The following is a 14,629-nucleotide window of genomic DNA, read 5'->3' on the forward strand; positions in this document are numbered from 1 at the left end:
ATTTTTACGAATACAAGTCTGAGTTGGGAGAGTTTCCTGATTACATGTGGCTTGATTTCGAGATTGATTGTAATTCCTTGACCATTAACTTCATGGTCTAGAAAATTGGACTTCGTTCAACAGAAATTCTCACTCGGAGAATTTGGTATAAAGTTGCTCTTTTCTCAAAAGTTCGAGCTTAAGATGGTGATGTTGTTCGTTTTCTTCTTTACTTAAATAAGTTAAGATGTCATCTATAAATACGATAACAGATTAGTCTATATGAATTTGCATACGCGGTTCAAGAGGTTTATGGATACGGGCGAGCCCTAAATAAATCAAGCGGTACTAAGAGAGATTTACAACTAACGTTGCGAGTTCGGAAAGTGGCTTAGGAGACATCGTCTCACTTAACCCCCAATTGATGGTAACCGGAACGGAGGTCGATTTGGAACATACGGGATTCGTGCAAATAATCATGAGGTCATGGATGCGAGGGAGAGGGTATCGGTTTCCAACCGAAAATTACTCAGTTCACAATAATCTATACAAGGTGATGGGGAAACAATTTTTTTTTTTTTTTTTTTTTTTTTTTTTTTTTTTTTGAATAGGTTCCGAGCTCCCTAGTTCTATAGGTGTCAAGTCAAAAGTCTTAACGTATTTCCTCCAATAAAATTTATAGGCACACAATATTTTTCCGTTGGTCGCTTAAATTGCCTAAATAGTATCTAGGGGAAAAAATGGAAGGTAATGAGTACAAGTCAAAGTATTGGTTGTAAAACGTCTAGCGGTAATCGAATCGAACGAGTATGAAATATACGGTTTGTTGTGAAGAAACGTACCCGTGACTAGTCCATCATCGTCTCGGGCATCCTAGGTGTCGATGTTGTAAGTTCAACGGCGCGCGTTGGTTTTTTTGCTTTATTCTTTGGGCATTCATTCCTAAAATGACCCGATTGGCCACATTTGTAGCAAATACTCGGCTTTGGTGCGCCGGGCCCCTTTTGAGTGGCGGGGGCAGTACTTCCACAATACTTGGCAATATGACCACTACCTTGGCACCGATGGCAAATTAGCTTGCCACATTCACCAAAATGATGCTTGTGGCACTTGTTGCAAAAAGGTCGTGTCCCGGCATAACTTTTCTTGCCGACAGGGGTGAGAGGTTCCTTGGAAAAGTTGTTGTTGTAGTTACTCGATTGGGGGGCTTCCCATTTTCTTTTGTGTTCACCCGACTCATCCTCGGCTTTAGGTGCCGGCACTTCAATCTCGTCTACCGTTTCGATCAATTGACGGGCCATATTCAGGGCCTCTTGGTGATTACTGGGTTTGGATGACATTACTCCTTGTTTGATGCTCTTGGGAAGACCATCCATGTAAAGTTCAACCCTTAGAGGTTCGGGGGTCACGAGGTTTGGGCACATCAAGGATAGCTCAGAAAATCGTTGATTATATGCCTTTAGGTCATTCCCGACCGCTTTTAAAGTTCTTAGTTCGTGTTCGAGCTTACGGGTCTCTTCGCGCGGGAAGTATTCGGTGATCATCTTTTTCTTTAAGTCGGCCCATGAGAGAGTGTGAGCTTCATCGATACCCACCGACAGCACATACGTATTCCACCATGTGAGGGCGATACCGGCGAAAGTGTGGGTGGAATATTTGACTTTGTCTTGGTCCCGACAACCGCTTATGCTAAAAACGGCTTCTGTTTGCTCAAACCATCGGGTGAGCACAACCGGTCCTCCGGTCCCATCGAAGGTGTGAGGTTTGCATCCCATGAAAGTTTTGTAGGAGCAACCCTCGTTTGAATTACCGGCTCCATGGTTGTTGTGGTTGTGGTTGTTATTGATGTCGGAGGAGATACTAGCCATAGCCGCACCTATGGCGGTGGCTATCATGCGTTGAAAAGCTTGTTCGGAAGTTTCATTACGTGGTCCGCGACGGGGAAGCATTGTTCCTTCAAGACACAAGAATATCGTTGATTAGTATTCTCAATAATACTAATCATGATAGGGAAGGATGATGTAGAGAAAATTTTCCTTGACTCGCCTTAAATTCTTTATGTCATAATGTCGGAACGTCCATGTGAATCACCGTAATATAATCCCGGAAATTATATTACCCTGATTCTCATGTGCATTTAACATTACTTCATAAAGTCAAAGTGGCGCATCAACAAAATTTATCAACTTAAGATTAAGATCGAATACGAGTTAGATATGATATAAGAGTTCGAGTATAAATGCACAATTAGTCAAGTAATCCCTACTTCAGTCTATATGCCGGTTGTAGTCTAGATTCACCTATGTACCCTATGACTCGGGGTGGACACAAATGAACTCTAAATCCCTACAACCAAGGCTCTGATACCAACTGTAGCGACCCCGACAAATCGTCAAGTGACGGCGTCGGCTACGTGGGTCCCATTACCTGATTATAAGTCTTTAAGATAACGTTTGACCAAAATATGTCGCCTTTATTTCAAAATAAAGATTGTTTCAAAGTTTACAAGAATTGTTCAACCAAAAGTTAAGTTACAACGTTATAAGTACGATTGAAATCTAGGCGACACGGTTTAAAGTAAAGTCAAAAGACGCTCCATGAAATGCATGTATACTCGACATCGGATGCAAGTATCAAATAGTGAGCGGAAGCATGTATCACATATCGTGCAAGACCTGAGAAAAACATAGAAGAATCTGTCAACGAAAACGTTGGTGAAATCATAGGTTTAGTAAGTATTAAACGTTGTCTTTGAACCACAAGATTTTGTATATCCATAACGTAGATTATCCAAATCATTTGCATTCCAAAAAATGTTGTTATACGCGAGCACTCAATTATCAAAACTTAACCAACGTTACCCCATCACACAGTGCTAGAACCCACACTAAAACACAAAAAATATATTTCATCCGCATAACGGTAGCGAACCGTCCGAATGAGGGTTTGTTAAACCCGTATGGCCACACAATATAAGTTCTCGCTTACACCCTGCAAGTGTAACTAATGATAATCGAATTGAGGCATTTTGTTCTAACTCGCACGTGGAATGTTTGTTTTCACACTTGTGTTCAAAACATGAAAGTAAGTAGTACAAGATGTAACAAAGTAGATGTTTTCTCAGCCCACGATTTAAAAGTATAAAAGTTGTTGAAAAAGGTGGGACTATGATCTCACCTTGAGCACGAGAGTTAATAAAGTACTTCAACAAGTAAACGCGTGCAAAGACAAAGCTAGTCTTGACCTAAACAATAGGTTTGTATCAATAACGGTAAACACGATAGGTCAAAGATGTTCAATTAGTCCTATGGCTCGTTACGACTCAATAATGTAGCATGTGAGTCAAGTTGTCATGTTTCATGCAAGGTACAAGTATAAAAACATGTTAGAACGATTGCACAATTATTTGGTTAAGTTTGATTAAAAGTCAACTTGGTCGGGTCAAGGTCAACAGAAAAGTCAACGGGGTCGGGTTGGATATCCGACAATTTTTCTAAGTTATATAATCATATATGAGCATGTTGGCCAAGTTTCATGTTAATCGGAGGTCCGTAGCATAGCAAACATTTTCATGTCAAATGACCAAGTGAACAGCCAGTTTTAGCACAATGGGACGGCGTCCCAAATAGCTAGACGGCGTCCCAAATTGAAGAGTGGGACGGCGTCCTAATGGGCTAGACGGCGTCCCAAATTGAAGAGTGGGACGGCGTCTTGAGTTTCTGGACGGCGTCCCAAATACCTTCCAGGCCCTGTTTGCTGAATTTCTCAATTACACGAACCAAAACACAAACCAACACATTTTACAAACCGCAAACAATTAGAACATGTATTTTATATCATCGGAAAGCTCTTTCGACAAGGAACGCAACTAAGCACTTTTCATCAAGCAAAAACATCATATACTATAACCGAAATCCCGTCAAGCGATCAATAGAGGTTTATTTTCAAGTTTTAAGTTTATCAATTGCAATTCAAGTTTCGGGAATCCAATTTATACATATGATATGCCGTTTTGAAGGTAATGAAATGTGTAATACAACTAAACACTTATCAATAACATTAACAAGCATTCAACGCATCAAAAGTTCGTTTTTAAGAGTTGTCAAACCCTAACCAAACCTCAAAATCACTAATCATGTTAATGTAAGGTTTTCATGTCAATCAACACACCAAAACGAAGCTATTGAAGTAACTAACACTTTGAACACACAAACATTAACATCTAAACACATTTCATCATCCAAAATCAAAGATTAAGCATACACTTTTCATTATCAAGCTAGTTACACCTAAACATCAAGATCGAGCATACAAATCATATATTCATGTTATACACGAGCCATAGACACTAACTAACAACATATCAAGTCAAAAACACGAATTTGAGAAATCTAGAGTTTTAGAAATGTTACCCAAAATCGAAGTGGTTAGCATCAAATCGAAGAGGATGATGAGAGGATCAAGAATATGTAGTCGGATTTGTTGTGAGCTTCCAAGATCAAAATTAGATGATGAATTTGTGTTTGTGTTCTTGAGAGAAAAGGAAGAAAGAAAAAGAGGAAGAAGATGGTGAAATGAAGTGTGTGGTGGTGAGGAGTCACTAGTTAGCCAAGTTTACCCGAGTGGCGAGATTAGTCCCTCAAGTTTGTTGTCGGGTGCGGGAAATAACCAAACGACTATTTTTAAAACGCAAGTTAACGAGAGATGTTATAATTAAATGACGGAATTATTATGAACGTTAGTCAACGGAAACTACGAATTTAAATAACGAAAGGTATTATTTAAAAGAAAAAGACGGTGTTAAAAATAAATTTAACGGAAAAACGCGGGATGTTACAAGAAGAACATGAGCAACACCTCCGATTAGTGCTTGAACTCTTAAGACAAGAGCAACTTTACGCCAAATTCTCCAAGTGTGAATTTTGGTTGAAGGAAGTACAGTTTTTGGGTCATGTTGTGAGCGACCAGGGTATCAAAGTTGATCCCGCCAAGATTGAAGCCATCAGCAAGTGGGAGACCCCCACTACTCCAACGCATATTCGCCAATTCCTAGGTCTCGCCGGTTATTACCGAAGATTCATCGAAGGATTTTCTCTGATTGCGCGTCCTTTGACCGCACTGACTCACAAGGGCAAGAAGTTCATTTGGGAACCCGCACACGAATCAGCATTCCAAACTTTGAAGAAGAAGTTAACCTCCGCGCCTATTCTATCGCTTCCAGAAGGCAGTGACGATTTCGTTGTTTATTGTGATGCATCGAAGAGTGGTTTTGGTTGTGTACTGATGCAACGATCAAAGGTTATTGCCTATGCATCCCGCCAATTGAAGATTCACGAGCGGAACTACACTACGCATGATCTTGAACTTGGAGCCGTTGTCTTTGCGCTCAAATTGTGGAGACATTATTTGTATGGAACTAAGAGCACTATTTTCACCGATCACAAGAGTCTCCAGCACATCTTTGATCAGAAGCAACTGAATATGAGACATCGTCGATGGATCGAGACGCTCAACGACTACGATTGTGAACTCCGTTATCACCCTGGCAAGGCTAATGTTGTAGCTGATGCTTTAAGCCGAAAGGAGAGGACGGCACCTCTTCGTGTTAGGGCTCTGAACATCACCATCCATTCGAACCTCAACAGCCAGATCAGAGTAGCCCAAGATGAGGCTCTCAAAGAGGAGAACATATCTCATGAACATTTGAACATACTTGTCTCTCGATTCGAGGTTAGGGAGTCTGGACTCCGATGTTATGCCGGAAGAATTTGGGTACCTCTCTATGGAGATCTACGAAACCTGATACTTGATGAAGCACACAAATCGAGATATTCGATTCATCCTGGAGCGGGCAAAATGTACCACGACCTTAAAGAACAGTATTGGTGGCTGAATCTTAAGAAGGACGTTGCGACTTATGTTGGTAAGTGTTTGACTTGCTCAAAGGTTAAAGCCGAGCATCAGAGACCTTCTGGTTTACTTCAACAACCGGAAATCCCACAATGGAAGTGGGAAAGGATAACAATGGATTTTATCACCAAGCTGCCAAAGACGGTGGGCGGATACGATACCATTTGGGTTGTTGTTGACCGCCTCACCAAATCTGCACACTTTCTAGCGATGAAGGGAACTGATACAATGGAGAGACTTGCTCAATTATACATTAAAGAGGTTGTATCTCGTTATGGTGTACCTTTATCGATCATCTCAGATCGCGATACCCGTTTTGCTTCTAGATTTTGGCGTTCTTTGCAAGAAGTCATGAGAACTCGTCTCGACATGAGCACTGCTTATCATCCTCAGACTGACGGGCAAAGTGAGCGGACGATTCAGACCTTGGAAGACATGTTACGTGCATGTGTCATTGATTTTGGAAAGGCTTGGGAAAGACATTTGCCACTCGCCGAATTCTCGTACAACAACAGTTATCACTCGAGCATTAATGCCGCACCTTTCGAAGCATTGTATGGCCGTAAGTGCCGATCTCCTATTTGTTGGGCCGAAGTAGGCGAAAAGCAAATCACCGGACCCGAGGTAGTCCACGAAACGACGGAGAAGATTGCTCAAATTCAAGCTAGACTTAAGACTGCCCGTGACTGCCAAAAGAGTTATGCCGATCTTAAACGTAAGGACTTTGAATTTAATGTTGGTGATCGTGTAATGTTGAAGGTTGCACCTTGGAAAGGTGTGATCCGTTTTGGAAAACGTGGAAAGTTGAACCCACGATACATTGGTCCTTTTGAGATCTTGGAACGTGTTGGACCCGTTGCTTATCGATTAGATCTACCAACACAATTGAGCTCAGTTCATCCTACCTTCCATGTGTCAAACTTGAAGAAGTGTCTTGCTGCACCCGAACTTATCATACCATTGGAAGAACTTACAATTGATGACAAACTCCACTTTGTGGAGGAACCTGTTAAAATTATGGATCGTGAGATCAAAACTTTGAAACGCAACAAGATTCCGATTGTACGAGTACGATGGAATGCCAAACGAGGACCTGAGTTTACTTGGGAGCGAGAGGATCAAATGATGCGAAAGTATCCTCACCTTTTCCCGACTCCTCCATCTACCTCAGCTTAAAATTTCGGGACGAAATTTTCTTTAACAGGTGGGAAATGTAACGACCCTGGAATTTCCAACGTTATTTTATTAATAATTATTATTATTAATACGCGTGTTTAAACGAATGTACGTTATTACATTTACATGTTGCCATGATTGCCCGTACTTGACTTTTAAGTGCCCGAAACGTCTTTGTGACACCCGGAACTTTCACGAATAATATTTTTAGATATTATTTACATTCATGATTAAATTTATTAATCATTTTAATTAATTAAGGCTATTAGTTAGTTACTTGGGCTTTAATTGGTTTAACTTGTGATTTATTTGAACTTGGGCTTTGTTAATGTAATGGACTCATGTTATTGGACTTCCAAGCCCACCCTACATTATTAATGGACTTAGTTAGCCCATGTCCTACACTTGTAAGTATCAATTAGATGGAGACTACTTAGTTTAATACTTGAAAGAATCTAGTTAGCTTGTTATCCCCATGCATGACCATTCATTAACCACCTTTATGAAGCTTTACATTCTAGTGACCACAAAACTTCTCCCTTCCCCCCATTTTCTGCTGAAAAACTGCAGCCCCTAAGCTCCCTTTAGGAGTGTTTTGTTTCATTTTCTTGTTTACTACTTCACTCACAAATCCTCTCATTTTCACACACATTCATTTGCTCTCAAACTCCTTCTCTCATTTCTCTCTCAAGTTGTAAGTAGCAAGCTTTAAACTTCTCTTCTTTTCTTCAAACAAAACCGATTTCTAGCACCCTTAAATCATCATCATTCTTTGATTGTTATAATCTTTTATTACTTGTGTTGATTACTAGTTGTTATTATCTTTATTTACTTGCATGTTTTCAAGAATCAAACTTCTTAGTTTAATTCTTCTTTTATCTTGAATCTTCAAGAACATACAAGACATAAACTCTCTAGTTTATGATCTCCACTAAATACTTGTTCAAAGTTTATAAAGTTCATGGTTGAAAGACATACTTGAAGTTCATGAAGTAAACTTTAAAGTTTACTTTCTAAAGATCAAACCTTGGTTTGAATCTTTAAAGTATGAACAACCATGAACCTTTTCTTGTTTATTTAAGTTTACTTCTTCAATTTATGCACTTTAATTTCATGTAGTTAGTTTATATGGTCAAGTACTACAAGTTAGTCTTGATCTCATATCTCTTGAACAAATTAAGTTAACCTTGGAAGTTCAAGAACACACAAATAAGTTTTCTTTAAATATAACTTTGGATCTAGACTTTTGAGTCTTGGAACTTCAAGATCAAACTAAGAACTATGTTCTACTACTTATGATCTTGATTAGTTAGTTAACTTTCAAGTTTATAGTTCAATATTTCTTTTAAAGTTCATGTATGTGTTAGATCTAAGACTTTGATGTAACTTTGGTTCATCAAACTTCATACAACTCTTAAGTGAGTTGTGCTTCATGTCTTAGACTTGCACTAGGGTTATGATGGTCAAGACTTGGTTAAGATGATGTAGATACATCAATGAGTTGTACACTTGAAGCTATATGCATCAAGGATGAGAACCATGATGAACATCAAGCACCAAGACCACCGGAACCCTTTTAAACTCACTGCTTCTGTCCAAAACCTACTGACCTGATGCTTCTGGAACATACCAGTAGACCTGGACTGTTCTAACCTTGATTTTTAGATATAACTTTTCGAGTAGATAACTTTTCATATAGGACTCGTCTCAATCCGAGTTACGGTTTAGGATTTATGGCCCTCCGATCGTTACTATGTCCTTTAACGTTGTGCAGAAATTTCTGACCTACTCGCACTTAGACCGTCGCCATGGTCAAACCAAGACGAGTTTGCTTCTGTAAATTTTACCACACTTAAGGGACTCACATACGGAGCCATGGCCACTGGTCTCACCTTAATTCAGTAAGGATAGAGGCCGTGGTGACTGACTGAAGTCAGACTTTGTTTTAAACTACTTTCATAAACGAAACCTACCTTACGCCTTTTGTTTAATGATGAATGATGATGACCCTTAAGACCTTAAATACATACATTTAAACCTATTAAGACGATTTACTGACTTAGTACTATTTGACTTAGGTTGAGGACTTCGGACCATTTACTTGCACACCTTTCCCGACTACTACTTTACTGCTACATATCATTGTGAGTTATAGCATTCCCTTTTTACTTTAAACTTATTTTGGGAACTGAGAATACATGCGGATTTTATGTTTTACATACTAGGCACGAGTACTTAAACTTATATATGTGTGGGTTATACAACGGCATAAACATTCCCTTTAGCTCGGTAACGTTTAATCATTGGTTTTTGAACCGTGAACGCGAATCTTAGATATGGATCCATAGGGTTTGACATCCCCACTCCGGCTAGTCGCTCTAGCATTTAACGAGTTTTTAATACTTCGTAGACATACGCACTTGCCAAGTGTACTTTCAGGGGGTATAAACGTTAAGTTAGTTACCAAGTGCCCACGGTTAACATATACTTTATCATACTGTTTTGAAACGCTCTTTGTTGCACTGAAATCTCGTGGCCTACCTTACATACTGTTATACTTAAACTATAGCTCACCAACCGTTGTGTTGACGTTTTTAAACATGTATTTCTCAGGTGCTTGAGGTTGCTTCCGCTGTGTACTAGTCGTGCTGTAGAACCCGCTGCTTAGAGTTGTTATCGCATGACTACTTATCTTGCATTCAAACTTATTTACTTTTGAAACTATGTTATGTAACGACCTTTGGGGTCACGTACACTTATTTATTTGCTTCTACTTAGTGAAGCATGCTTTTGAAATGTAAAACATTTGATGTCGGTTATGACATCACCTTTTTATCGTGAATGCAACTTCTTTAATTACAGCATATAGTACTTAACTTTGTAATGATCCTGTTGTTGATGATTCGTACACGATGGTTTTGTACGGGGCATCACAATATGGGTTGGTTAGGGACGTATACTTAGCTAAGAAGAGGCTATCGAGTGGACAACGATTCGGGTTTGTGAGGTTTGAAGGGATTCGAGATGTCGAATGCTTCATCGGAACTTTAAATTCAATTCAGATACATGGTCGTTATCTTCGAGCTTACAAAGCTTTGGAAAGGCGTAAGTTGGGTGCTGACTATTCAAAAGCTACCAGATTCTTCATGCCCCCTGTTTCAAATGAGAATCCTTCTGCATCCAAGAGATCAATTTGGGTCGGATCAAAATACTCAGATGTGCTAACAGGTAGCAAGAGTGAGCATTCAAAATTAGTAAAACACCTTCCGACAAACTTCGGTAAGGATAGCAAGCCAATTGAGTCTCAAGGTCACATTAAACCCATTGAATTAAAAATCGACGGTAAGGTATTCGTGTTTAATTTACCTGCTTCGGTGAGAAATCACAAACTAGTATTTACCTTTAATGAAGATTGTTATTGCTGGGATTTAATAAGAGAGGATATCAAGTTGGATGTTAAAGTCGAGGATATGAGCTGCTACAAGGATGTGGGATCAAACACTGATGTTGTTTCTTCCTCCGTTTGTAATGGTCAAGTATCTAATATTGAGAATGAGTGCAGTCAAAGTGGAAGAGATGATGTTGGCAATGCTATTTGGATGTGGAGTTTGAAGGGTTAAAAGCAAAGGAGATCAAGCTACATAATGTTTTTTCGAGTATTCGTGAAGTTATAGATGAAGATGTTAATCTTGCCGGAACATTTGCTCCTGCCATGAAAGAAGTTGTTGCTGGTGAAAATCTCGAAACCCCGATCGTTGCCTTTGAAGGTTCATCAGTTCCCAATACCTTTTCCGTTTCACCTTCCCAGGGTGAAAATTCGAGTCCCAATAATCACAAGCGTGAGACTGTCGTTAAAAATTCGAGTCCCACCTAGGATGAAAATCCGAGTCCCAATACAATTTTCGTTTCATCCTCCCAGAATGAAATTTCGAGTCCCAATAACCACAATCGTGAGACTACCGTTGAAAATTCAAGTCCCAACCAGGATGAAAATTCGAGTCCCAGCCAGTCGAGTCCCACTACCTTTTCCATTTCATCTTCCCAGGATGAAATTTCGAGTCCCAATAATCACAATTGTAAGACTGCCTTTTCGTTTGGAGGGAAAATCTCATGTTCCCAAGAAAAGTATTCGGCTGTTGAGTCAGATACCCGTATGAACACAATTGATGCTAGTTTGGCATATAATGCGGTGTCAAGATTTCGCATTAAAAAGAGGAAATTTTGCCCCTTAATCAAACATCATTTTATAAAGTTCGTTATAGAAAGGAAACAACTGAAACGTAAAAGATGTCGCGATAAACGTTCCTGGTATGAAAGGTTTCTTATCGATGATTTGTTGAAGGATTCAGATGAAGATGATGATGAAGACAATTGTTGCTCATGTTGTTGCTCTTCATCTGGAACTGAAACATAGAATTATGGGCATTGTCGTGGGTTTTGTTGTTTTGAGCTTCATGTAATTTAGGATCATGTTTTCTCGTGCTTCTAGGATTGCGGTTTGAAGGGTTTCTTGTTAGTCTTCGTGTTTGATTGGTTGTGTTTTGTTTCGTGTGTGTTTCTTCTTCGTCTCGTGTATTCGCTAGCTTCTTGCTAGTTTTGTTTGTTTTTATAATATATTGCCTTTCGAAAAAAAAAAAAAAAATTTTCAACACGTCACATGATGTTGCATTTTTTTTTTTTTTGCCAAAAAATACTCGGACGTCCAAAGGGTTAAAAGTAGTGTAATAGTGTAAAAAATATAAATACTTAAACCTTTTCACACTATTCCAGAATTCATTTTAGGCAAAGAGTGTGGGTGTTGTGTGTGTCTTGATTATGGAGATGAATCAAAGGGGAAATCCATCAATTTGAGCTCAGGATTCATCATATCTTCTTAACCTAACACATCTCCGTTTTTGATTCAAGCTTTTGGGGGGTTTTTTGACAAAAACCCTAGAAAATTAAGGTACGTGAATATGTTATGAAACTTATGATTTCATGAACTAATAAGTGAATATGTTCATCTGCACAAGGAATGTAGTCATTAACTCACCGAATTTAGGATGATTGTGTTATGAATAGTTAATACAACACGTGTTAGTCGTTATATGCGCGTGAGTTCCATGTAAAGTCTGTTAGAATTCTATTAGACTCGTAACGATCATAGCTATAAATGAATTGTAATGTAATGTGTAATAGAAGGAATTGAAATTGAAATTATACAAATTCCTTTCTCTCTCAAGTTTGTAACTGATTCATTCATTGAATGTTTCTATAAAATCGTTAATCTCCAATGCTGATTCTTCACTCGACACCTTGAGATTATAACGAGCTAGGTTTAATTCGTGATCTCGAGTTAAATCCATAACAGATTGTTATAAAATTCAGACTGAAATATTTCTTTATCAACTTGTTAGATGGAGCATGAGCAGCAGCAGGAGGTTTCTATTGGTTCAACATGTGACAAATTTCCTCATCTATCTTCAAAATATCCACGGTTTATTGCTCAGAACATTGAAGATGAAGACGTCACTGGTACAGAAATTTTCTCTACACTACACAATCCGTTGATTAGATATCAGTGTGAAATTCCCGAGTTTAATGGGAGACGTATCCGAGGTTGTTTCCATGGCTGGTTGATTCTATCAAACCATCCGCATAATGACATGTGGTCTCTTTGGAACCCAATGAGTTTAAAGATTATAAGTCTCCCCCCTCTGAAATTGAAACATGGTGATGGTAAATCAATTTATGAATGTTTATTGACGGCTCCTCCCGATGATCCCACTTCAGTCTTCCTGTTAACAAGACATGATGCATCTACATTTGTGTATTGCTTGCTGAATCGTAAAAGAAAGATGATGAAATGGACTGAAAAATCATACCTTAAACAGCTCAAGAGATTAACATATGAGGGTAAATTGATACGTTGCCTAACTTGTTGCAATGGTAGAATATATGCCTTAATTTACGAAGGTTGGCTCTGTTCGATCATCATACAGGTTGAGATTGTTGTGAAGAAAGAAGAAGTTATGATTCAACTACTGCTGTTTGGGAACTGTCCTCAGTATGATTCTTTTTATTCAATGGATAGCTTTGAGGTAATAAAAGGATATGGTACGGAACTGTTCTTCATTTCCGTTGGTTACCTTGAAGAAACTGAGAAAATTGGTGATGTGTGTTTGTTTCGTTTAGACTCGAATAGTATAAATTGGGAAGAATTGGAAGTTCTCAAGCAATATGATGTAGATGCAGAACAATCGGAAGATGACGAGGATGACTACTTGGAGGGGATTACTCAAGAAATGTGGGAACAAGTGACCGACTTGAAAGATGCTGTGTTTTATTTGGATCTTGGTTTTGACCACTTAGAAAATTATAACCCCGCGGTTGCGTCGTCTGAGTTAGGGGGTTATATACACATTCGTCCCGAAGAGGAAGAAATCTTATACTCGTATCATGTCGCAGATAGAACCATCGTGCCATCTGCTATGCCTTCACGGGTCGTCTCAACAACCCGTCTGTTGATGTGGGAAGGAAGGTAATGATTTTTTTTAGTTGATTTATTATGCTTATGTATTGTATATATTATTATTATTATTACTGTTACTGTTATAAAATTGCAATGAAGTTAATACTTGATCATATAGGCTAGAAGACGATAATGTAGAAGTGAATTGCATATCTACCTTCAAACAAGAAAATGACGAGCAAGACGAGGTTGTGAATAACGTTTCATGCATTCACAATATTCCATTTGATGTTTTGCAGCTGATTATGGAATATTGTGTTGGTGTGGAGTACCTTAACTTTCGCGCTACATGTAAACTCTGTCATATAGCAGCACCTTCAATACAATGGAGGGATGAGTCATCATTAAGAAGATTGCATAATTACACTTTGAATACACCGTGGCTAATGGTTGCATATGAGTATCGAGAGATTGTCACTTTTACAGATCCGTTATCGGGTGATAACTACTTTATGAAAAAGAATTGGCCGGGTTCTTTTTTGGACAACGGAATGTTTTGTTCAAGGTTTGGTTGGTTATTATGTAAGTGCAACGAAACTGAAGAACCGTTGCTCTTTAATCCCATGACACGTGATCGGCGAAATCTTCCCGATTTTATTACGATAGAAAGCTTATGCTTCTCAGCAACGCCAGATTCATCTAACTGTGTTGTTGCTGGATTTTTGGGACGGGATTTAATCGCAGTCAACCATCCCGGCGTTACCTTAAACTTGGTGTCGATACATATAAAAATTCTTTAACGTTTATTGGCCGAGATCTTTACGCATTGCGTAGAAATGGAAGAGTTGTTGTATTCAAAGATTTGGGTGAAGAAAAAATTCGAAGAGTTAATTTAGCCAAAGTACCAAGGTGGAGTAGTTGCAACGACTCACAATATTTCATGATGAGTTGTGATGAACATATTTTACTAGTTGTTGTTGTGAGTGACGTTGAAGAAGAAGAAGTTAAAGTGTTGAAGCTAAACGATGGTGGAGATGAGTGGGAGAAAATATCGAGTATAGGGAAGAAATCGATATATGTTGGTGGTATAACATCTTTTTGCATTGATGCCAA

The 14,629-nt window shown here is 38.8% G+C and overlaps 1 protein-coding gene across 1 annotated transcript; it reads left to right on the top strand.

The window, feature by feature from the left end:
* Nucleotides 1-11,864: 11,864 nt before the first annotated feature.
* On the top strand, nucleotides 11,865-14,316 carry LOC139872707 (uncharacterized). The gene is made up of 3 exons (XM_071860634.1): nucleotides 11,865-12,010; nucleotides 12,462-13,585; nucleotides 13,695-14,316. The coding sequence occupies exons 2-3, from the start codon at nucleotides 12,462-12,464 to the stop codon at nucleotides 14,314-14,316; spliced, it is 1,746 nt and encodes a 581-aa protein (XP_071716735.1). The 5' UTR covers nucleotides 11,865-12,010.
* The last annotated feature ends 313 nt before the right edge of the window (nucleotides 14,317-14,629 follow it).

This window comes from Rutidosis leptorrhynchoides, chromosome 10 (assembly GCF_046630445.1).
Source record: "Rutidosis leptorrhynchoides isolate AG116_Rl617_1_P2 chromosome 10, CSIRO_AGI_Rlap_v1, whole genome shotgun sequence".
Classification (NCBI taxonomy): domain Eukaryota; kingdom Viridiplantae; phylum Streptophyta; class Magnoliopsida; order Asterales; family Asteraceae; genus Rutidosis; species Rutidosis leptorrhynchoides.

Bases quoted from the DNA above. Each gene is read 5' to 3' on its own strand.
- LOC139872707 (XM_071860634.1), top strand. From the start codon at position 12,462: ATGGAGCATGAGCAGCAGCAGGAGGTTTCTATTGGTTCAACATGTGAC. The intron at 13,586-13,694 runs GTAATGATTTTT...TTGATCATATAG, and splicing joins CTGTTGATGTGGGAAGGAAG to GCTAGAAGACGATAATGTAG.